Source organism: Electrona antarctica (assembly GCF_951216825.1).
Source record: "Electrona antarctica genome assembly, chromosome: 22".
NCBI lineage: Eukaryota > Metazoa > Chordata > Actinopteri > Myctophiformes > Myctophidae > Electrona > Electrona antarctica.
In genome coordinates, this window is record NC_136805.1 from 33,385,035 (window position 1) to 33,410,189 (window position 25,155).

The window sequence follows — 25,155 nt, forward strand, 5'->3', positions numbered from 1 at the left end:
TATACCTTTAAACATCAAAACATTAAACTCCATTGACATTGAAGGGAAAACTTACGTCATATGTAAACGAGCAAATCGGCTAACCAATCACATGGTTGGTGGGAGCGCTTGGCCAATAAGGGACCACCTTATGTAGCAATGTCAAATGTCCGCTAACGTAAATTGATGTACGATGACAAGAGCGCCCCTCATTTCACACGGGTGTGATTTTTTTAAGTTCTGATTGTGTCTGAGCTGGTACACTTACCCTTCTAACTACCTTTCCTGTGGAATTTCGTAACCACACCTGGATCAGTCAGTGGATCCTATTGGTTCACCGATCTGAGCGCCCTCCTCCCTTCCCATCCCCCCCCCTCCCCAGTAAAACAGTTTATTTTTCTTGTGAAAACGAGAACTAGATAACACTGTTATCTCAGGTGCTCTGGCGGTGTAATATTTCACTAAAGGTCTGCCTGGGCACTTGAAAGTGTGACCGTGCATGAATGTGCATTTTTATGTTCAGAAAGATAACCAATCTTTGTAAAAAAAAACCCAATTCCTGTTCACATGTATGTACCTAGTGACATATAGATCTTTTATTAAAAGAAAAGGAAAATACTGGCTTTGTCCATATTCATCCCATCATGAGGTGTGTGTGGGGGGGGGGGGATGGGTACAGACAGCCTGGCGCTCAAACTCCTGAGTCCTCTCTGTTCTGCTTCTGACAAGTTTCTTGCCTCCTTTGGCCTCAAACATGGACTCCCAGAGCCTCAGTTAAAGAGCAAACTGCAGTAAGCATGGCATCAAGCCCAGAACACTGGCCTATCTCCCAATAAAAGCACTTAAACTCACACACACACACAAAACACAGTACATCAACACATTCTTGTACACTTGACAAGTTTCCTATCCCCCCCCACGGCCCCTCTACACTTTGACCTAGTAGCTAACACACAACTGACTACTGAGCAGCTATTGCTAATTCTCTTCCATCCCATCTTCGGAGCCTCTCTTCTCTTCCCTCCCCTTTCCTGGGACGGGTGCCAAGGTAACAGGGAGAGGAGGGGGGAGGAGAGGAGAGGTTGGGTTGCGTAGAGCCGTAGACAAAGCCAGGAGGGTGGGGACATGCAGTATGCATGAACAGCTATGCAGGACGGCAGGGGAAGAAGACATTTCGGGGAGTGAGAGAGACGTATAGTAGCTCCTGCAGCTGAGCAGCTGCAGTCCTGTGCCGCACCCGTGTTCGACTATTCAGAAAAACCTGCTGGGGTTCTCTGTCACTATGAGAAGAGAGAAGAGGACGCACTAGTCAACTTGAAGAAGCAAAAAGGGGGCTGGACTTCTCTCAGGGTTCCTCTGCTGCTATGTTAACGTTGACCTGTGGACTCTGTCTGTACTCTGGCTGAAGTGCTGGCAACCGTGGGACACCGCCGCACTGTGACCCTGAAGCCTTGAGCCTTGGTTGAGGCGAGTTTCTAGTCGTCAGGCACTGACTGTTGCGTAGGGCTGTCATGCAGAATGTATCAGCCGAGTGGAGGGAAGGACAGAGTGAGCAAAGGGATGTCAAATCCGGGGAATGGGAGGCCTTGTTTGAGAGGAAACCGGCACACTCCACAGATTCAAAAGGGGACCCGAAAGAGAGGGGCAACGGAGAGATGAAGGCAGAGGGCAAAGAGTCGCCGATGATGGAGCTGACGCGGCTGGTCCAGAAGGTGGTGAGCGATAGCAGTTGGTGGGAGAGGAGAGGCATCGACTGCAGCATCCTGGCTGGAGCATTCCTCTGTCTGCCACCGGGTAGGTAACTTATGTGCTTCCAATCATACTCTGTAATACGACGGTGTTGCTCGCCCAAAGATAGGAGCTGATCTACAAGCCCACACAACGTGTTGTAGTATGCTATTTTAGGCAAGCGAAGCTGAAGCATCATATGATGAAGTATAATCAGGCTTTATGCTTTAATAATTTATACCTCACTGAAAGTACTGATATCGTAAATATGAAAGGCTTGTGATGATGATGGTAGTGTTGATAATGATGATGGCCGGTTTCCAAAGCTGCTTTTTATAATAACGGCTGTTGTTACTCGACGCATTAATTGGTTAATTGGTTACAGATACAGAAATTCAAACGCCTGGCTAACAAGAACACAAAACAAATAAATCTAAATCTTCTGATGACATTGACATATATGTAAATAAGCGTAACGAATCTGAAATAGAAATTGAAACAAATATTTGTCAAGGCTATTCTACACCATTGGCATATAGCTAACTATCTGTTCTTTCATTCTGAGAGGGTTTCTTTGGTCCGACAGATCACTTCAGTCTTTATGGTCCACTTTATTCAATAAAGTCATTCTTTACCAAAAGAATGGTGTGCGGGCCCTACCTCCTTCCACTTCAGAACGATAACATTATTTTATGACTACAGCTGAGTACAGAGAGAACAGACAGATAAGATAAAACAAAGCCTGCACTGAATTATATTTTCCGTTGTGAATTTTGCATGGCCTGCCTGGCAACTATACAAAAGCATACATTTAACACACAAATTTAACAATTTATTCTGCTGACCAAATGAATCTAATACTGCCCAAGTTAATCTGATCGATAATCTAATACGGCTGTCATTTCTGGATCACACAAGCATGTGTCCAGTACTGGGGTCACAGGCGGTCAACTATACTGACCTCAATAAAGGTCAGTTGGTGTCATTTGAGCAAAGGACCTTTGGCTTTATGGATCCTGGACACCATAGTAACATGTAATCTAGACTCGTAGAATGGAACTGGTTGGAATAACGTGTTCCTTCCACACGCTACGTCCAACCAGGGAAACTCCCCCCTGTCAGGTGTAAAGGAGCAACTTGGACACTCATGCATGAAGGAAGCATGAGTTCAAGTCCGTTGCTCTCCCCATGTTGGCGGAGGGTGTGTAGAGCCCAGGATCACATTAGATAATTGACACAGGGGTGAAAAATGGGTTACAAAATCATGGGATAAAAATTATAAAGAAAAAAAAATCTAGACTCGTAGAAGTGTAGTGGAGGATATGCAGTATAGTATATCTATTCAGTTTAGACAATTACAAAACATTTTTTTCATTTGTTTAAACACGATCGAAAAGGAATAGGCAGAAGCTTAAAGCTTATGTATGCCTGTCCTCCTTACATAAGAACGTAGAACATGTACTGGGTCTACAAAACAATCAACATTTGGACGAAACATAAAAAACAAAGAATAACAACCACAAGAAAAAAGAACAAACAAAACAACTGTCCCGGATTCTAATATTTTCACCTTTATTGCTGCTTAATTAATTGATTTGTTCAATCGTGCACAATTGAGGTATTTATATCAGACCTAAGGCCCCTGGGAAGGCCTATAGAGGGTATGCGCGTGACATCATCATCAAAGCAGGAAGTTATGCAGGAACGCCTACTGATTGGCAAAAACCTACTTTTTGGCCTTGACAGCCCAAACATCCACACAGAAAAGTCGTATCTGATTGCATTAAACAACATTAAACAATGTTAAACTCACTTTGCCTGTTGCTTTGCCACTCGATGTGCCATTCACTTTAAGCATGCGCATACTCTATAACAACTAAATAGTTACTACTAAGCGAATTACTCAGACATATACTGTTTAATGCTAAAGCTTGAAACTGTTACTCCAGTGTTTAAATAATCCAAACCAGTGTCTTTTACATTATTTATTGGTCATTTCATTACACGTATAATTAAAGCACACGTTGGTAGGATTACAAATGGATGGATTCAGTTTGCCTGTTGGCCTAAACTCTAGTTTATGAGAATAGCAAGAACTAAAACAAGACAGTAATAGTTGGTAGTTAGACTGTGGTCTAGTTAGTTAGACTGTGGTCTAAACAGTTAGTTAGAGTTAGGTAATTAAAACCTGTAAGGATGACAAAGAAACAGAGCAAATAGCACATTATGTTTACAGCTATTTAACTGGTATTGTACTAATATACAACATTAACAATGTTAATACAGAAATAGAATGACATACCGTTAGTCCATTTAGAAGTTAGATCGTGTGTTTTACACGGCTCAAATCTTGTGGTTGCAAAGGCCTAAGCCTTGGTCAGTTAACTGAGACTTCTGCCTCCGTTGGTGTTTACAGAAAAGAGACAGAAAATAGCTTTTTCCTGCCATATAACCCTAAGAGGCGGACCTGCTCAGGGTGTCGGTTTTCAGGCTAGCTAGAAATGGTATGAATGGTATGAATGAACTCCACAACAACAAAACAAACAGACAAACAGAAAAAAACAAAAACAAAGCACAGACAAAAGCATAAAGTTGGATCCCTAATCGGTGACTTATACATTTTCACATTAGCATTTTATTTAATTATTCAGCGTACCGTATGGTATTTATCCAATATCGCCTGTTTAAGCCTTTTTTTAAATTTAATTAGATTTACACGTTTTATATTCTCGGACAAGCTATTCCACAGCTTCACCCCACGAACAGAAATACACATGCTCTTCAAAGTAGTGCCGACCCTTGGTTGTTTGAAGTTAAGTTCACCTCTCAGCTCATACCTACAATCCCTATCCTTAAACCTTGCTTTATAGGTGCAGTTTTAAAGTCGACTAAATAAAAAAAATGAAAGTATGTGAGTTTATAAACAGTATATTTGTGTGCTCGTGATAACCTAGCATTCAAATTGTGGAGAGATTGTTTTATTCCAAGTTACCATACATTTATATTTAGTATTCATTTGTGCCCTAATTTAATATGCATCACTGGCCTTTTGGCTTACATGAGCTGCTTTGAAATATGAGGTTGTGTTTTTGAATGCAGTTTGCCATTAGGGACATACAGTAACAATCAGGTTATACTAGTGAATGCGGTGAATGCGGTTTGCCATGTTAGGGACTGGCACGCTCTGTGCTGAGTGAGTGACAGGGACATAACAATCAGGTGCAAACACTGTAATGACACAGCCAGCAGCATTGGACATCACAGCTAAAAGTTCTTCGCCACCTGCAGAGCCAGTCAACTCAGCACTCGATGGGTTTATTGAATCAGCCTGGTGACCTCTCAAACTGAGCGAAACATGACACTTGGTGTGGCAGCTAAGCCTGAAAAATAAATACAAGTGAAATTCAAATTTCTCAGCATTGAACTAATCAAATTATATTACTGATATGAAAGATTTGGCTGCATATCATTATGTAGACTACGGTATCTACAGTATATAAAGACAATGTTAACAGAATCCAAGAATGGATAACACAAAATATAGGGGGGTTATTTATAATGGCATATAATGGGTTCATTTTTGTATAATTTCAAGTAGTCATAGTCGTAGGATCATACCGTGTGTGATGAAAGGTGCAGGGATCCTCTAATGAGGATAGAGTTTCCCTCCCTCCACCCGATCTCAACACAAACAGAAACCCACACCATCGCTGCATGGGGGTAGCTGGCTGGGTGCTCAGACACCAAACGAGATGTCTGGCTAATACTTGTGTACATTCTTTAGGCTTATACTTAGTTGCATCATGTGGCATTGCGCACTAAATATAGCTGATCTACAAGCTCACATTGCATCACAGCGAGAGTGGCTGTGAGCTTGTAGATCTGCTATATTTGGTGTGCGCTACACCCGGCACAAATGTGTAATTCAGGCTTCATACAATGAAAAAGAAACGGGTCACTGACCGCTGGGAAACAAGTGCTGAATGGTATTGACCTCTTTCTTCCACTCACACATACAGTACGCTCACACTGGGAAATCCCACGTTATGCTGGGAGTGGGATGAGAATGTTCTGCAATGCATGTGTGTTTTAAATAGCAGCATGAACACTGAACAGAAATATACCACTACAGCTAATTCTACTACTACAAATAATACCATTCATTTTATAATGATAATAGGGGTGAACCAATGGCCGAATGGTTAGGATGTGTACTACAAGCTCTAGTAACGCCTGACGGGAGAGTCCCTGGTTTGATTCCTGCCGGCAGGGTACATCATTTGCTGCATGTGTCATTCCCCTACTCTCTTTACTGGTTCCTATGATCTATTTCTCACTGCTGACTATCAATATTATATAATTTAGTCTATCTTCTAGTTTCACAGAGTGTGTCTATTATGTGTGTTTATATCCAAAGGCCAAAAGGAAACGTTTTGTTGGGTGCCTACTATCGTTCACTTGTCCCTCTGTTCTCTCCATCTCTCTGCAATCCCTCTTTTGTGGTTCCTCCAGCCTTCCTGCTACTGGGTTCCTCCCAGTTGCCCTGGTTCGCAGCAGGACTGCTGCTCATGGGGTTGGCTCATGCCATCATCACCATCAAGGGGGCACACACGGCCAGCCACGGTTCCCTGAACGAGTCCCAAGCCTGGGGGGAGTTCTGGGCTGTCTTCTTCATAGAGGTGAGAGAAGTTCAGGTTCTGTGTGAGTCTATCACATGGCCATCTGTTGATTGATTATTTCCTGTCCTAAAAAATAATCAGTTAATCAATTCACCGCATGTTTATTGAGTCTGGCTCATTCAGTGCAAAACAAAACTTGCATGTAGAATCAGTACAACAAGTACAAAGTACAAAAAGTGGGTGAAATACGTTTGTGTGCATTCGTGGGTTATTTCCATAGAAAGAAAGAAAGGGAAGAGAGAGGTAGGGGGAAGAGAGATCAAAGAAAATATAGTGACCGAGGTAAGATATACCTGTAAAGGTGTGTGAGCATAGCAACCGATGTATACTGTATGTGATACTATGGACATTAGTTAAGGTGCGAGAAAACACAAAAAAGTAAAGTCATCGAAATGAAAAGTCAGTGCATCGACCGCAAACTCCACATGATACTGGTAGACTGTAATCCACAGGTAGGTCCATGGGGAAGAGCCGAAAAAAGAGCAACTAGATAAAGTGCCACTCGGGGCACAGGTCTCCACCAGACCAGGTCAGGTTGTAGCCTCCTGGTGGCGCTATAATAGGCCAATGTGAAAAGGGTGCCATTTCTTCTTATGCCTTGGATGTCAATTGGATGATTTGAGGCATTTTGTTCCAAAAATGTGTTTTGCAAAAGTCCACCTGTTGGTGGTGCTATAACAGGCCAATGTGAAAAAGGTTTCACGTAAATTGTATGCTGCGTTCATGATTTGTGGCTTTATGTTCAAAATGGGCCAATCCTGCAAACTTTGAAAGCCAATGTTAGCCAATTAAGATGGAATATGAAATATCGGACAGATCCGTCTTGAACACATGACTATAGAGATAGTGTGTAGCGATTTGCTGGATTTTTGGACAGAATCTGGTAGTTTAACGTCATTTAATGCAATCATATTGGACTTTTCTGTTTGGATGTATGGGCTGTCAAGGCCAGAAAGTAGTTTTTTGGCACTCAGTAGGCGTACCCTCTATAATCTATATGTTGATAATCACAAGCTGTGATACATCTGGCGGACTCACACACACGGACGGAGTGCAAAACATACTCTCTCTGACTTCGCCGTCCCCATGACTTCGGTCTGCTGAGTAAGGTTTGCTGCTCCTCTTCACCGTTGGACTGGGTGAAGGGTGAATGCTCGCTTATCACCTTCTCTCCATTTTTGTGTGTCTAGTTAATCAGTAATGGAATTGGTCCTTAGCTATTCAGAGCTATATGTGTTTATGTACACTTACTGTATGCACTTACTCTTGTCTGTCTGTCTGTCTGTCTGTCTGTCTGTCTGTCTGTCTGTCTGTCTGTCTGTCTGTCTGTCTGTCTGTCTGTCTGTCTGTCTGTCTGTCTGTCTGTCTGTCTGTCTGTCTGTCTGTCTGTCTGTCTGTCTGTCTGTCTGTCTGTCTGTCTGTCTGTCTGTCTGTCTGTCTGTCTGTCTGTCTGTCTGTCTGTCTGTGCCTCCATCCAGATATGTGGCTCATTCACGGCTAGGGCAGGAGTGCAAGCCCACATTAAGATGCACCATGCCCATACTAACATCATCGGACTTGGTGACTCCAGCACATGGAAGGCCCCCATGCTGACACGCAACGTTTACCTGTTCATAGCCCCCCTGGCGGTGCCCATCATTACGCCTCTTGTTGCACTAGGTGAGAAATAAAGCAAAAAATAAAATGTACTTTTTTTCTTTGTTGTTTCTTTGTTTTTTTTATTGAAATTAGGGACTTCAAGGATGGAAAAAAAGATAGAAAGAAAAAGGGTACAAAACACACAGAAAAACCAAAAACTAAAGAGATTACAAGAAATTAAAAAAGAAGGCTGCATTTTTCAGATATTACAGATTCATATTTGAATTCCTCATACATTGACCATGGGCTAGACTGGAAAAGATCCCACTTTTCCCACTTTTTGTGAAACTTATCCTCTCTTGTAGTCTGAGTATGAATGTTAATTTGTCCACGACCTATATTTCCCCAGTAATGTCCATCCAATTGTCTTGGTTGGTGGGTCCTGTTGGTACCAGGGTGTGTGATTGCTTTCTTACTTGTTACTAAGAGGATAAAGAAAAAGTACTTTTAAAGCTGAAGATTACATTCTTAGTACTATAGCCGAAAGACACCCCACCTGTATTGAATGTGTAACTTTTGATCTACACAATTTTTGATCTACACAATTTTACACTCTGAAAGTGTAAAAAATAATTACTCTTAAATTTACCCTCGAGTCGGCATACAGTTATTCAGTGTGTCTATCTACAGTAAGTATTGTTGAAGTAGTTGTTCTCACTGTTATGATGCCCCTTTGTTTTTTTGCAGGTCAGTTGACGGGTTATTCACTGGCCCAGGTCCTAAGGACCGTACTGCTGATAATACTGGGATTTTACTCCCAGTACTGGCTGCTGATACACGTCTCTGGGTTCCAGTCAGCTTATAGTGCCTTACTCTGCATGCTCGTGTGTAGGGCAATGTCCGGTCTGCCCTACATCCATGTCAACATATTTCAGGTAAGCTTCCAGACACGAGATAAAGAGAAATGTCAATCTTCCGAACAGCATACAGAGATATTCATGATTCATGTTTCAAAGTGTATATACTGTTAGTGTATATAGTTTGGCTTCCATGGTGACAGTACAGTGTTCAAAGTGTACACTGTACAGGCATCCACACATAAGGAGGATCAAATCACATCTCATATGGGACTAGTCTGGAGCCAATTCAGAATGGAGTCAGAATATGTGGGATAAATTATGAGTGCACTTCTTCTGAGAGCACCACCCCTTTCAGTGTGGTGCCGTGACCTCACCAAGGAATTCCAGGGGACTGGAACAAAGGGGCAGCAAAAGGAACAATCCATGCATGATTTTCCCAGACGGAGCCTTGTAGCCTGTAGAGTTCATTGTGTATTGTTCTGGTCTAACTGTTTGATCATGGATTAGTCAATAAATATGAACTCTTGGATGGGGCTTGTAGGGGCTTAGGGAGGAACATTCAGTATCACTGTACATTACATTAGTCCAAGTCTAGATATACTTTAACGGGGTCTCCAATGGGTATATAGTTGGTCCCCTCCTTTTTTCCCTCTACACCAAAGCTGTACAAGCTTAGATCTGCTATTTTCACCAACTGTTCACTTATTTTTGCCTGTACACCTATTATTATACTATAGCACTATAGTGCCCTTTTTCCAGGCATGTCATAATAATAATAATAATAACCCTATAGGGTTCATGTGGTTAAAGCACAATTACACTTTGGTTAGAGGTTAGTTACATTAGTAGTATACGTTAGTATCACTTACTACGAAGCCCATGTCTATAATACTTTACAAACATATAATGCATTATAATTGGCATAACTGTACCAACGTAGCCTACTGTTTCCCAAACTTGCTAATAAAAGTATTCAATCAATCAATCAATCAATCAATCAATCAATCAATCGTGTCCAGCTATTATTATGGGGCGACTGTGGCTCAGGAGGTAGAGCAGGTCGTCCAATGATCCATGGGTCGGCGGTTCGAATCCCGGCTCCTCCTGTCTACATGTCGAAGTGTCCTTGGGCAAGACACTGAACCCCAAATTGCTCCCGATGTGCTGGTTGGTACCTTGCATGGCTTCCGCCGCAATCGGTGTATGAATGACTGTGTGAATGGGTGAATGTAATGCACAATCTATGTAAAGCGCCTTGGATAAAGGCACTATATAAATGCACCATTTACCATTTACCATTTATTATTATAATACTTGGCATCATAAGCCAGTATAAAATGCTTTATAATGTGTTATAATAAATATTGTTATAAAGCACAATGAGCATTTATGAGTTCATTTAGCTATAGTTATTAAGTGTTATAAACTGATTATAATAATGCACATTATAAAGTAAGTATTATAAAGTATGATTGTAATACATTATAGACTCACACATTTTAATTAGTAAGAATATACAGATCCGGACTATACGGATCCAGTCCAGTCTGTCCCACTTTGATGAATTGAACATTGTGGACCCTATTGGAAACAAGTGTAATGCTTAATTGGGTCGTCCACTCACAGTTAACAGCCTTTGTATTGAGTTTGTGCTTGAAATGTACTGTAATTCTGCAAACTGTTAATACATTTTTCAATCAATCAATCAATCAAAACTGTAAACATATCATAGCAAACAAACAGCTAGTCCAGTATATATTGTCAAAGCTGTACAGTACAAGCTATATTGTCAATATCTCCCTTGCTAACAATATACTCCTGTTGTACGTCCCATGAATCAATATCTAACATTGACAATACCTTTAGTGTCATTATGAGCTCTCATCACACTGTTTTGACTGATGAAACGATCTCTGTTCCACAGCACATTGGCCTGTCCATGTTCTCCCCCACCAGCCGTCCCAAGAGGATTTACCAGATGACCCACGGGGTCCTTAACCTGCCGCGCAATCCCCTCCTGGACTGGACATTCGGACATTCTCTCATCAGCTGTCACGTTGAGCACCACCTCTTCCCCTTCTTGTCTGACAACATGTGTTTAAAGGTTGTTATTTTTGTTTTTTTAAATTGTAAATATGTTACTAAAATGTGTCCTTAAGGTACCATACCTCGTTGGTCTGGGCATATGTTTACTTTAGACCAGTGTTTACTGACATTACTGTCGAGCATGGATAAAGATTTTTTTGGCTGGACCTGCGAGCCAGCCCTAAACGTCGCCTACAGACTACAGCATTGACAACAAACTATAGCCAATCGTAAAATAATCTCTCATATAAGTCTATCCTTGGTTGGTACAGCTTTGGTTACATAACATTAGCCATGGTTAGTTCTTGTTCAGTGCTAATCACACCAGAACTTAAGAGATAAATATTGCTGATAAGAAAATTGGCGCTAAATACAGTACGTACTGGCTGTAAAACAGAGATGCTTGTTGTGGAAGACTGTTTGACATTGTGCATTTGTCTTGGCAATGACCGAGAAACCACACCTATGTTTGTTTACCGTTCTGTTGACCCTTTCCTTCTCACCAGGTGAAACCTATTGTGTCCAAGTATCTGAAGGAAAAAGAGCTTCCGTACCAGGAAGACGGCTACCTCTCCCGCCTGCGCCTCTTCTTCCACAAATACCAGGAACTGATGGTGTACGCGCCATCCATTACAGAGCTGGTGGGAGTGCAATGACGGAGGGAAAGCGATGGAAAGCATTAGTGGAGAAACTGGAGATTAGTATGACAAAAGAACTATTCTTAACTGTTGCTGCTATTTACTTTAACACTGCTGCCTAGATCTTTTATACTCTGTCTACTGGGACAATTTGCTTAAGAGCACAAGCTGTACTGTACAGTATACTTCAATGTTGCAAAATGGACACTCCATATTTGGACAACCTACAGCAGGGGTATTCAACTAGATTAGGTCAACTGTAGAATGATTGTGTGTGGAGGGCCGCACAGCGTGCGCGCGAAGCGTGACCTTTTTTGGATTCTACAAATGCATTTTGTGTTCAAACACAAAGATTTATGTAGGCTAATACATTTGTGCACAGTATGAGCACAAGTATATGCTATACCTTAGAATAGACCGATTTGACAGAACGAGCGTCAACGAGCACTAGCTGAAAGTACTAACACACACACACTAACACACACACACACACTAACACACACACACGCACTCTGCAGGAGTCTGTCTAATTTCTCTTCAAAATACCTTGAATATGATAGAATATAATTTAGGATTACTGTCATTATGATAATCTAGCACTTTATATATCGAACACATCATACCTGTAACTTTCTCAATTAAAAAAAAGAAAATGTTTTTGGTTTTTTTGAAAATTATTCCAAGGGCCGCCAGTTGAATAGCCCTGACCTACAGCAAGCAATACATTGTGATTTTTTTAACCAATCATGCACTGATAAAGCAATATCTGATTATGATTAATGCTTAGGGTTGCTCTAACATACTGTAGCAATGTTATATTTCATTGAGTTCAATTAATGTCAATGTATCACAAATATAGAAGGCGTAAACAACAAGTAAACTGCAAATATGCAAGATAAAAATATGATACACCAATGATATCATTGGCATCCACGCACTCTCTCATATACCCACCTATCAAATGTAGGATTATTTGTCACACCTACACAATTCCTGCAGGGTTCCATGGCAAAAGATTGTTGTGGGACCTTTTTGCAACTTGATCTTTGAGATATTACATGGTCCCAAATCCCAATGAGGCTGAAGCGCCGCTTTAGTAGGCCTTGAAGATGTACCTAGAATAGCTGCCAGCTGTGTTCTTCTGATTTCCAATGGCACCTCTCCCACCGCCTCCTGAACTGCTACAATTGGAGCCGATTCAACAGCCCTACAACACAACCCAAGAGCTTGCCTGTGAACCACATCCCACTGTTTTCAACTGGGTATGAGCTGCAAGCCCATAGGCATAAGCTCTAGTGTTTATGTCATCTGGCCACCACCAAATGAAGCCTAGCTAAATTATACTTTGTTGTACGAAGGAGTAGTCTATAAAGTAGGCATAAGAGTTGAGCGTACCGCTTTTTATAATACAACATCCATATTTCATGGTATCTGGTGACATTATTACTTTATTTTGCATTTCTCTATTTTATTTGATATACTCTTCATCATATTACCGTACTCTATTAACATCCTCAAATTCACAGTAGTATCAATCTATTTCATCATTGGTTTTTCACACTGAACCTGAAATGCCCTCACTTTCCCACTTCAATACCTCTCTAATGAGATCATTGTGTGCAATTAAGTATGCCATTTCATTTCCTCCACATAGCCTCATCTTCTGCAAAGAAGAATTACTCACACCCATCTTCACTCTAGAAAAATTATAATTTCCCATTATGGAGAACAATAAAGGTCTGAACACACTGGACATATCTGATCCTTCTATATTCTAACTTGGATTGTTCTACCAAAAAGGCCTTTAACCCAATTTAAGTATTTAATCCAATGAAAAGCCATTCAGGCAGGCTCCTACTAATCCCCAATGTTCCCCATCATATCTAATTTAATTCCTTCCTTCCACATCACATCATATACTTATACTGACAGGACAGCAAGACTCAGTGCTCACAGGTACCAGGCAATAAACTAGCACTTTTGAAGTGAAACACTTGATCCTACATTAGAATAAAACCACAAGAGGCTGTGGTTTAAATTGTTTTGGACAAACGCACGCACGCGCGCGCGCACACACACACACACACACACACACACACACACACACACACACACACACACACACACACACACACACACACACACACACACACACACACACACACACACACACACACACACACACACACACACACACACACTGTCAATATTCACTTTCGTGATCTAAGATATACCATGCATGGCACATTTTTCTTTTACCTTATGGTCAATATTGTATACTGTACGTATACGTGCTCCATTAAAAGTATAATGTTTATTCTCTGGGGGTCGGTGGAGGTTCTAGCAAGCTTTACAGTGGGTGGCAAAGTGGTGGCTGGTAGTTGCGATAGGGTGGCATGGGCTGGACTAGCAGTCTGGGCACCTAGACTGGTAATCCAGCCTGACAGCGTGTCGTGCATTTGAGTCCGTTCCTGCATGTTACCCCCATCTCTACCGTCTACCTATCAATAAAGGCATAAAAAAGACCCCAAAAATAAATAACTATATTGTCAAAATAACAATTATTCTACATTCTCGAATTGTGTAGACTTCTTGTAAATTAAGTAATGCAGATGTTTAACAATAATGCAACTCTTCAAAGCGTAACATGAAACCAAATGGACACACGGGTCCATTTGGTTTAATTTTACACTCTCAAGAGTTAAAGATCTAGGGTCCATTTGGTTACCAACTCTCGATCATTTAGCTGGGGACCACCTGGGACCACACTGGTTGAAAACCACTGCGATATGTTATAGTACAATGGTCCTTGGTAATGTGATGGAGCAATGACACCATTAAGAAGGCATTACAAATCTAGTTTACTGCGCAGGCCCAACAGGATCCAAGATGCTTCCAGATTTGCACATTCCTCTCCCAGGAATATGAACCTTTACTTACTTGCAAAGAATTTGAGACAGGGTTCTTGGAGGATAGGTTTTATTTTCTTAAAGTTAAGGCAGGTGGTTTGACCTAGCTGGAAAGGGAGTGTGTTGTTTTAACTCTTGATGAGCTGGCTATCACTCCAAGACATTTATGGCCATCATACTGTTCTGTTGTGGATACCGACCACCACACAGAATGCATTCTCAGTGATCACTGGAAGATAATTGTTACTACACACAGAGTACTATCACCACCCAGTGGTTAGAACATGCTATTACATAGCAGTTACAAGTTTGATTGATTGATTGAAAATTTTATTAACAGTTTGCAGAATTACAGTACATTTCAAGCACAAACTCAATACAAAGGCTGTTAACTGTGAGTGGACGACCAAATTAAGCATTACACTTGTTTACAACAGGGTCCACCATGTTCAAATCATCAAAACATTTAGAGACGTACAAATAGACACTTCTATATAGACAAAGAACAGTACAGGAATTCATCATAATGGAGGTAAAAAGGGAAAAGAAACATATACAGTGAGGGGAAAAAGGGGGAGGGCGGTGGGGGGGGGGGGGTTCAGATTTTACGGGGGCCAGTTTCGAATTGCAGCCATCCGTAGGTGCCCTTTGAGAGCGGTTTTGAAGGAGTCAAGGGATTCGCATGTCTTAATGACTGTTGGTAGGGCGTTCCACATTTTGGTGGCATAGGAGCGAAAAGAATTTAGTCCCTTGTTTGTGCTGAATCTGGGTTGAACATGATTCGTTGCACTCCCTCTGGTGTTGTGGGTGTGGACTTCATTAACATTAAGGAAGTATCTACACAGGTACATGGGTATCTTGGTGGAGTATCGAATCTTGTGGACCAGACCCATTGCAAGATGCTGTACTCTGTCGCCGACCCTAAGCCATGCCAGTCTGTCAAAGTGGGCAGGGGTGAGGTGGGTTCGGGGGGTGAGGCCAAGTAGGAGCCTGACCAGTTTGTTTTGGGAGGTCTGGAGCCTAGTTTTAAGGGCCTTTGAGGTGCTGTGGTACCAGGAGGTGCATGCATAGTCAAAGAAGCCTTGTACAATGGCTCCTGTTAAGGTCTTCAAGGTGTTTTTGTCGACCAGTGAGGAGATCCTGTAAAGGAATCTTGTTCTTTGGTTGACTTTTTTGATTACGTTGGTGGCCATTTTATCACCGGAAAGATTAGCCTCCAGGATGGAACCTAGGTAGGTAATTTCATCTTTACGTGTGATAACATTGTCACCCACTCTAACCAAGAAGCCATTTGCCTTGCTGAGATTACTATTAGATCCAAAGAGAATGGATTCAGTTTTTCCCAGGTGTAAAGATAGTTTGTTATCAGCGAGCCAGGTGCAGATTCTACCGAGTTCAGAGCTGAGGGCATTTTCAACCTGCAGTTTGTCCCTGTCCGAGACCAGCAGTGCCGAGTCATCTGCGAACAGGAACAAGTTGCAGTCACAAGCTGAAGTCATGTCGTTAACATATATTAGGAACAGTAGAGGCCCTAGTATGCTTCCTTGTGGAACGCCACAGCTCACTGGGAGGGGGGGGGGACAGTGTTCCGTTCACTTCCACCATCTGTTCTCTCCCCTCCAGGTAGGATTGCATCCAGCTCGCTGATGTGCTATCGAAACCAATTGCTTTTAGCTTGTTAACCAGTATGGAGTGGTTCACTGTGTCAAAAGTCAGTAACACCTTGAGCACACAATACAATACAGAGAGCTGACAGGTGTTATCAATGTTATAAATTAAGGTTGTGTTCCATTCCGGTCAAACAGAGTGCCTCACTGGAAAGACTGCTGCTACAGTAAATTAAGTGGAACCTTGATTTTGAGTAGTAACACCAGATTTTGCCCTACAATATAAAAAGTTTATTTACATTTTAAGATCTAGGCTAAAGCTCTGTTAGGATGCCCGGTAACTTGCTATTGATAGCTACTGACTGCAAAAGGATGGCTATAGTAGCCTATTAGACCCTGTTTTAAAAAAGCTTGAATGAATTTTTTTTTTTTAGCTAGAATTCATTGCTGTCTATTGTCACTGGGTGGCAGTATTGCACCATTTCTGAAATAATGACACCAAAACCAATGTTTGCCTGCATTGAACAACTACAACATGCACTTTGGAATAAGCTCAGCCGAATCACAAAAATGCAACTCGTTGCTGTCATTTTGTTTTGAACAAGAAACTAAAACAATCTCTTGTTGTATGGGCTGGAATGGATTGATGCAATTATGTTTAAACAAAACGGGTTCAGCTCAGCTGTGCTAGAGCAGTCACATCAGTGAGTGAAGCACAACATTATGTCAATAAACAAGTTAGGCTACCTCATGATACTTTGGAGTTGAACGCAAGCAGCATGAAGCATGCCGGGGAAATGCAATAGGCATATAACACCGACCGCACAGTTTCTGATTTGGAGGGAACTTGGCAATGGGAAGTGATTGTGTGACTAATGTGTGCTTGCAGCCTGCTTCCAGTTTAAAACTGGGGGTTGGTGAACATGCTGGCTGAAACTACAGGAGGCTGCAGTGCTGACGTTTGCATAGTTTAGGTGTGGTGTGGGAGGCGAGGCTCTTCCCTCTGATCAAGGAGGAACTACAGGTTGGCCAGCCAGCTGAAGTAAGTGGCAGAGCGGGTTAGTTTCAGCTTTCAGGGAGAGAGAGAGGCTGAACAACAGAGAGAAGGAACAAACAGAGCCATGGCAGATACAACTGCACCTGAAACGGCAACCACCCTTAAATCGGAGCAGCAGCAACTGTGTGTCGTGTGTTCTGGTACTATCCTCACCACCAGAGACGCGTCTGCTTCGTGCGGCCACTCTGTCTGTGGCTCCTGCCAGGGGGACAAAGCTAAAGGATGCCCGGTGTGTCTGCAGACTCAGAGCCCCAGCAGCAAGCCTGGACGTGCAGAAAGCCTCAAACAGAACGGAGCAGTGTCTGCTGAGTCTCCTGTCATAGAGTGCAGGGAGGAAGAGAGTCAAGAAGACTGCAAGCAGACAGCGGAGGAGACCAAGATACAGGAGGATCTGAAGGAATCAGAAGATCCCAAGAAGCCAGGTAAATTTACCAACAGCCATTAAGAAATGTGAATCTCTAGACTTCTTCAAAACAGCTCCCAAAGAGCACATGTTTACAGACGGGTGTCCCCTGGCCCTCCCCCTATTTTTTTTTACTTTAACTGTATATTGTATTATTGGCCTATGATGATCAACTTATTTTCATAGAAGTGTATATTTGTATGTCTTTAAATGTTCTGAATAATTGAAAATGGAGGACCCTGATGTAAACAAGTCTTGGTGCTTTTTCTGGTTTTATCCTCCTAGCAGTTTTTGCATTGACCTGTACCTCCGTTTGAACTGTACCTATTCTACAAATTGAATAACATTTTCAATCAATCAGGCGAGGACAAGCAGGATGTCGCGGTCAATGGTGAAGAAAAGGTGGTGGATGAAAAAGAAACCCCCCTGGGCCCCGATGACGTGGTGTGCGACTCGTGCATCGAGAACCCACGGAGGGCCCTCAAGTCCTGCCTGGTCTGCCTGGTGTCCTACTGCGAGGCACACCTCAGGCCCCACCTGGAGAACCCCAAGTTCCACAACCACAGGTTGGTGGAGCCCCTGAGGGACATCGAGAGGCGCACCTGCGAGAGCCACAAGTGGCCCTTGGACCTGTTCTGCTGCGCCGATGCCTGCTGCGTGTGTCAGGAATGTGTGACGGAGGAGCACAAGGGACACAACACCGTGCCTGTGGAAGAAGCTCGCAAGAGGATAGAGGCAAGTTTCTCACTCAGACAGACACACACACACACACACACACACACACACACACACCTTTTTGTTTGTTTTTGGTTCTCTAAAATGTACTTCCCCTAAACACCAATCCCTAAGAAGAGAATGTTACGTAACGTACACCCACTTTCTACCATTATGTGCGCTAAGACCACACCATTCTCAAATGACCTATATCTTTTGTGCGGTTTTGTTATCTGACAAACAACTGCACCTTAGTGTTTTCTTTGGTCACTAAGGTTTCACTCTACGGACGTCGGACGTAGAGGTACACAGAAACAGGTGCATAGAACTAAATGCTCACCCAACTGCAAAACACATTGTAATTTCATCATGTCATTTAACTATGAATAAAAACAACAATACATCACGTCAGATGATTCCTCCACACAATACTATCCTTGGTTATTCTATACTTTGTAATACAATTAGTACTTTGACCAGTCTGCTCAGTATAATAATGATTATGTTTAAGGTTCTGTAACCTGACTGTTACCTTACTGGAGGTGTATATACAGGGGTTTTCATTCAACTGTATGAAAGAGGGACCACTGTTGTGTTGGGTGGGGATATGGGCTAGCTAAGATTAGTGCTTTTGTAAGACTTGCTACATCCCACTGTTTCTCGACCAATGAATGGTCCATTGACTACTAATAATTATTTTCCTAATGATTACTCAACCAGACGATCTGGTGCACTTCCAACTAATGAAATTCGATCATAGGTCACCAGGCCATTCACTTCACGGTTTCGCAACTAGTGGAAAGATTTTTTTTTAAATCAACAAATCCTACATTACTAAATGAATGGTCAGGGACCAATACTTCCACGGACCACCTGTTGAAAACCCCTGCTATACCACATTACAACATTTGCTTAAAATGCTTCAGCAGGAAGATGGTGGTAGAAAACGTAATATAGATATCTAATTTTAATTTATAATTGAACTGACTTTTCACAAGTACCAGAGAGGACATTGGATTATTTAAATTGAATTATGAGTCTATCCAACTCCAACACAATCTCTTGGGCTTTCTCTGTAGTGCGTTCTTGAAATTCCATTTTTCTTGTTCAATTCTATTTTGACTGAAAGAAAAACATGTTAAGCTGAAGATTCATTTGTCTTTCTTATAGTGACAGTTCATGACAGTTCAACATTCCAGCTCAGACTCCCAGTGACACCATTCTGCTTAGCCCACACCTGTTATTTGTGGCAATATTTGTAGCAGTTGACAGGCCAAGAATGTATAGTCATTAGTCAAGACTAGGTTTGTAATTCAGTACAATTATCAACTCTCCTTTGAAAGTAGATTATGCATTGAAACATAAGTAGATTATGCATTTTTAAATGTCAAGTGCAACAGTCATTTGGATATATAATGTATGTTCCTGTTCCTAGTTTGTTCACCAGAAAAGTCCCCTTCACATAATTTGTTACATAACTCAAAGGGCAGGTTTTGATCAAACCAGTTATTACTACTATACATACACCTGTAACATGGGTGGCTGATAGAGTCGGTAATGTAGTCATAAATCATTTCGAACGACCTACATTTGTTTTAGGATTCAAACCAACATATAACTTAAGCCCTGAGGGTTAATTTCCTTTCCTGTTGTGTCACTCTCGCACTACATCCCATGGTACACAAAAGATGAGTACTCTATGCCTTGTGGTAAAAATGCTTTGCCCAATACGAAAAGGTAAACTGGGACAATGGTATTTCCTGTAGCATTGGCTGCCAGCACTTGACGTGTAATACTGCTCCTGTTTTAGCATCACACATTTTGTTGTATGAACGAATACTTAAAACTGGTAGAGCAGCTTTGTTTTCTCTCTGCAAAACGGTGTGCCTGTTCTTATCTCTTAGATGAAAGGGAGCTCTTGCGAGAGGTCAGTTATTAACAAATGGTACTGAATGGAATGCCGCTTACAGATAAACACTTTTTATTAGACATTTTAATATAATACCCCGACTTTTTGCAAATGTCCATCTACTTTCTGGCCCAAGCAAGCATAATGCCTTTATAAAGAATTAATGTAATATAGATCTCAATATAGATCTGAGAGTCTACCTATTGGTTAACAAAGCTGTTTCCTCGGGGTACACATTGTATGGACAAGAATGCAACATGCCATTCCAGTTTCGCCAGGACCTGCCCAAGGAATTCACACTTGAGACTGAAAGTCGGTCTCAATCTAGAGGGCAATGAGCATATGCCTTAAAAACACAACTGATTATAATATAAGCCATCATCTGGCATTTAGAAGCAGCAACACTGTTGATTTACAGTACATTCTTCAGAATGGTCTTGTTGTGTAAGAAAATTGTTGGGATTATGTATAATTTCACAGTGAACGACTGCATGACTGTGGTTTTGCATGTACGCAAACTGAGTTCTCTTCTCCTGTATGCACAGAGGGAACTAAATGGGAAACAGACTGAAATGGCCAAGACGGTGACCGCAGCAGAGAACGCCATCAACAAACTTCAAGTCAACACAGTCTCCATCGAGGTACATTACAACTAAATGCACTGTGACATCCCTTGCCTGACATGAGATCACTATTTAACGACATTCCTTTATAGTATGTCATAGTAATTTGTACGAGCTGTAATTATTAAGACAGAGCTATTTTTGGCCATGAATATCCCTTGTCTTAAAGCCTCAAGGTATCCGAGCCACCTCAACCTGACAGGTTTCTTCAGGCGTGTGGGAGGGGGAAATCCATGTGTTTGTGTAGTAGTTCCTAGTGGTGTCAGCTCCCATTTGACGCATTAAGCATTCCTCCTGCTGTTACATAAAAGCCACCCATCGTCATCGTCACCTGACATAATGTGTTCACACCATGTCATCTGGTTGAGTTGTCAGTCACACACGTTGACACACTGAATGACAGTTTGCTGATCAATTGCTTCAATCATCTGACCATGATCCATACACGCTAAAATCTTCAGTGGTAAATGCATCCATTTGTATCTCTGAGAATGAAACCAAATGCACACTTCGTATATATTTGTACACTATCAGAGTTAATACTGAGCATTTTACTGTGTATAATCAACAAATATGACGACAAATGCATAACAAGAACCACTTTGCAGCATTCGGTGAAGGAGGTGCGGGAAGTGATCGAGACCCAGTTCACAAAGCTGCAGGCCGTTATGGAGAGGGCCAAGAAGGAAGTGACGGAGATCCTGGAGGGAGAGGAGAAGCAGGCTCTGAGACAGGCAGAGGGAATCCGGGTTCACCTGGAGCAGAGGTGCACGGAGCTGAAGAAGACCCAGGCGAAGGTGGAGAAGTTCTCTAAAAACAAGAATGATGTGGATTTCCTACAGGTAATCGATGGCTAATAGATAAATGACCAGGTCAACGTTTACAAGACCGTGCTCAAACTCCTGTTTCTATAACAAATTATCGACTTTACTGTTCCTACTTTTGAAATAAGCTCTGGTTGTTTTTACAGGAGTACTCGGAATGGAAGAAAGAGGCAACGGATATTTCCCTGCCTGGCGTCTACATTGGCCTGATGGATCGCTTGAATTCCTTCAGCCGTGTGATTGTCAAAGCCACCGAGGAGCTGTGTGAGAAGCTTGTGTCCTCTTACATAGAACAACTCAAGGAAACGTGTAAAAATGGTAAGTGTATTGCGTGCAACAACAGAAAATGCTATTTGGAGGGACACAACCTTGAGTTTCTGATGTAAAGATAATCCCCCCTTGATTCCCTCGGCTTGCTCAGTCTTGTCTGGAGAGCTGAGGAATCTTAGACTGTGTGTCATAGTTTTGAAGCTAAGGATTAAGGCAACAAGTGGCGGCTGAGCCTGAGAGATAAGAATGTGTACTGTAAATGTAGCTGGCCGCCTGAGTGACTGAGTCACCTCATGTGTGTGTCACGAGCACACCTGAAGTGACTTGACCCTCAGGGTTGAAGGATGGCTTATCGACTAATGACCGTTTGATCTATTGGGTGTGTGTGGGTGGCAATAATAACAAACAAATGGAAATCTTAGCGATGCTGTGTTATTGAAGCATGGAATATTGTTCTTCCTTTTCCTCAGACAAGATGGGAATAAAGACCACTGTGCATGAAATTGTTGCAGCCAAACAGAACATGTCCCTGCCAGATCCGAAGACGCGCAAAGATTTTCTCAAGTGTAAGACATTGTGTATATAATATATATGAATAGATGTATAGGTGTAAAACATGGGTAATTAAATGTTACTCAAGTGTCACAAATGCTTTGGGTAATCACTGTTTCTCGGGTGTCACAATAATTGTCATTGTCAATCAATCAAATGCCACACAGCAAAGTCCTGAATAGCACTTAAGCATGCTGACTCATCTCTCGCATCCTCTCCCAGATGCCACCCATGTGAGTTTCGATGCAGACACTGCCCACAAGTTCCTACGTCTGACCGAGGAAAACAGGAAGGTGACCAACACCACTCCCTGGCAACATCCCTATCCCGATGTACCAGAGCGCTTTGACAACTGGCGCCAGGTGTTGGCCACGGAGAGCTTCTACTTGGGCCGCCATTACTTCGAAGTGGACATAAGCGGGGAAGGCACACACGTCGGCTTGACCTACAAGAGCATCGACCGCAAGGGCAGTGAGAGCAACAGCTGCATCACGGGCAACGACTTTTCGTGGTGCCTTCTGTGGAACGGCCGCACGTTCTCCGCTTGGCACAGCGACGTGGAGACCCCTCTCAAAGTGGACAAGTTCAGACGTATCGGGGTCTACGTGGACTACACCAAGGGTGTCCTGGCTTTTTACGGTATGGATGAAAGCATGACGCTCATCCATCAGTACAAGGCAGAGTTCTTGGAGCCTGTTTATCCAGCTTTCTGGCTGTCTAAGAAAGAAAATGTCGTCACTTTGGTTGTCCCCGGTGAGTCACTCCCCCTTAAAAGCCCCTCCCCTCCCACCTCTCCTGCAAACAAGCTTGCTGCCTTAAAACCAGCAACACAGTAACTTCAAAAGGTCATATTGTACCTGTTAACTTTTCCCATTCAAATGACTGTTTAACAAGTTTAATTTCAAAGTGTGTTTCCATGAGCCAATAACAGACCTCTTTAAATCTATATAATGGTTGTGCTTGTTGAGTTCAATTATGTTTCATCAAACGGGACAGTAGTTTTTCTTTGGAGAATACAGCACTGAGACATTCTTCTCCTGTGTATTATACCCTGCGTGACTCATATGTTGTATGATTTTGGGACTACTGTTACTTAACACTGTACTGTGACTTTAGAATATTAATAAAGAGTATGACACTTGTTTGCAAACAAAACTGGTTGCTTGTGTTATAGCTTGATGTCTGACAATTATCTAAGATTCTAATGGACACAAAAAGTAGTCCGCTTATTTATGCTTTGAACAATTGAGAAGACAAGGCTCTTTATAATATGTAATACTTGTCTTTTTGCTGTAGCGTTTGGAATCGAATAATAAAAGTCGATTAGAAGGGCTTTCTAATTTAATTTAAATGAAATATTTGTAAACTAATGTACATATCTTTAACTTGTTGGACTACAATCACCACCACACATGAAAGTAAAATGACAAACTTGAACAATCTACAGTACATGCAAAACAACAAACATCCATGTCTTCTTTTTCTTCTTCGGGGTTGCAGTTGACAAACCAGCTTTTAGAGGCGCATTGCCCAGATACTACTGGATTATATATTGAGAAGTATATTTTACTTGCTGTTTTACCCAAGAGACAATGAGAAGTCATGGTGTTTGCCCTTCCTAGGTGAATCAATATAAGGTTTAACCCCCAAGAAATTGATACAAAAGGTTTTTCAATGGATTCTGGTAGTATTGGGCATGCTAAATAACATACTAAGAGTCTACCAAAATCTACTCTCCAGAAAGCCATTTTCAAGATTGCGTCCCAGACAGAGTTTAAAATGGCCATATATCAAATGGCAAAACATTTTCAAAGTATTTTTCAACTTATTCTAGTACCTCTGGACATGCTTAAGAACATACTACAAATATAGGAAAATATACCTTTGGGAAAGGTGTCATTTCCAAGATGACGTAAAAAATGGCAGGCTTATAAAGCTTATAAACAGCTATACTGTATATCTCAATTGAAAAGAAATTATACATAAGGTTTTTCACTTGATTCTTGTACCTGTAGACATGCTTATGAACATACAAAAGATTTAGGCATAGCTGGCACCGCTATACTGTATATCTCAATAGAAAAAATTGATACAAAAGATTTTTCACTTTATTCTGGTGATTTTCACTTGATTTCACTTGATTCTGGCCATGCTAAATAACATACTAAAAGTCTACCAAAATCTACCTTTAGGAAAGGCTTCATTTTCAAGATGGATTGAGATATAGCAATTTTAAGCCCCCGGACGCCGTTTTGGACACCATCTTGAAAATGAAGCCTTTCCCAAAGGTATATTTTCCTAGATTTTTGTTATGTTCACATGTCCACAGGTACCAGAATCAAGTGACAAATCATTAATATAAATATATTCTATTGAGATATACAGTATAGCCAATTTAAGCTTGGCTGTTGCAGTTAAGCCCATATATGGAGATCCCTGATGTCATCACTATTGGCCAGCAACTCTACATCTGACCTCAAACCCTTAGATCTCCATACTGTATATGGATATATTTCAGAATCCGTTCTGACATTCCATCCTTCCACATCCATCCTTCCTCTTTGATGTCTCCTTTTTGAGTGGTGTAAACCACTCCTACAACTGGCTTTTGTGTGCAGAAAAAAATGAGCATGGTTGCTATGTTCAAAATAATTTCTGACGTAATTAAATCACACCCGGGTGAACTGGATGACCGTAGCAACCATGGTCATTTTCTCTGCACAGAAAAAGCCAGTTGTGA

The 25,155-nt window shown here is 41.7% G+C and overlaps 2 protein-coding genes and 1 long non-coding RNA gene across 3 annotated transcripts; 2 read left to right on the top strand and 1 right to left on the bottom strand.

Annotated features, from left to right (window-relative positions):
• Positions 1-1,118: 1,118 nt before the first annotated feature.
• On the top strand, positions 1,119-12,164 carry fads6 (fatty acid desaturase 6). Its single transcript, XM_079492156.1, has 6 exons — positions 1,119-1,773; positions 6,220-6,386; positions 7,865-8,045; positions 8,712-8,899; positions 10,749-10,928; positions 11,416-12,164. Exons 1-6 carry the CDS (start codon positions 1,491-1,493, stop codon positions 11,563-11,565), a joined length of 1,149 nt encoding a protein of 382 aa, XP_079348282.1. The 5' UTR covers positions 1,119-1,490; the 3' UTR covers positions 11,566-12,164.
• A 4,408-nt stretch (positions 12,165-16,572) lies between these two features.
• On the top strand, positions 16,573-23,569 carry trim16 (tripartite motif containing 16). The gene is made up of 7 exons (XM_079492057.1): positions 16,573-17,542; positions 17,885-18,258; positions 20,692-20,787; positions 21,378-21,611; positions 21,740-21,911; positions 22,334-22,429; positions 22,638-23,569. Exons 1-7 carry the CDS (start codon positions 17,185-17,187, stop codon positions 23,249-23,251), a joined length of 1,944 nt encoding a protein of 647 aa, XP_079348183.1. The 5' UTR covers positions 16,573-17,184; the 3' UTR covers positions 23,252-23,569.
• On the bottom strand, positions 23,309-23,958 carry LOC306914848. The gene is made up of 2 exons (XR_013788749.1): positions 23,659-23,958; positions 23,309-23,616 (listed from the first exon to the last, which is right to left on the bottom strand). It is a non-coding gene; the product is annotated as an uncharacterized lncRNA (long non-coding RNA).
• Between the last annotated feature and the right edge of the window lie 1,197 nt (positions 23,959-25,155).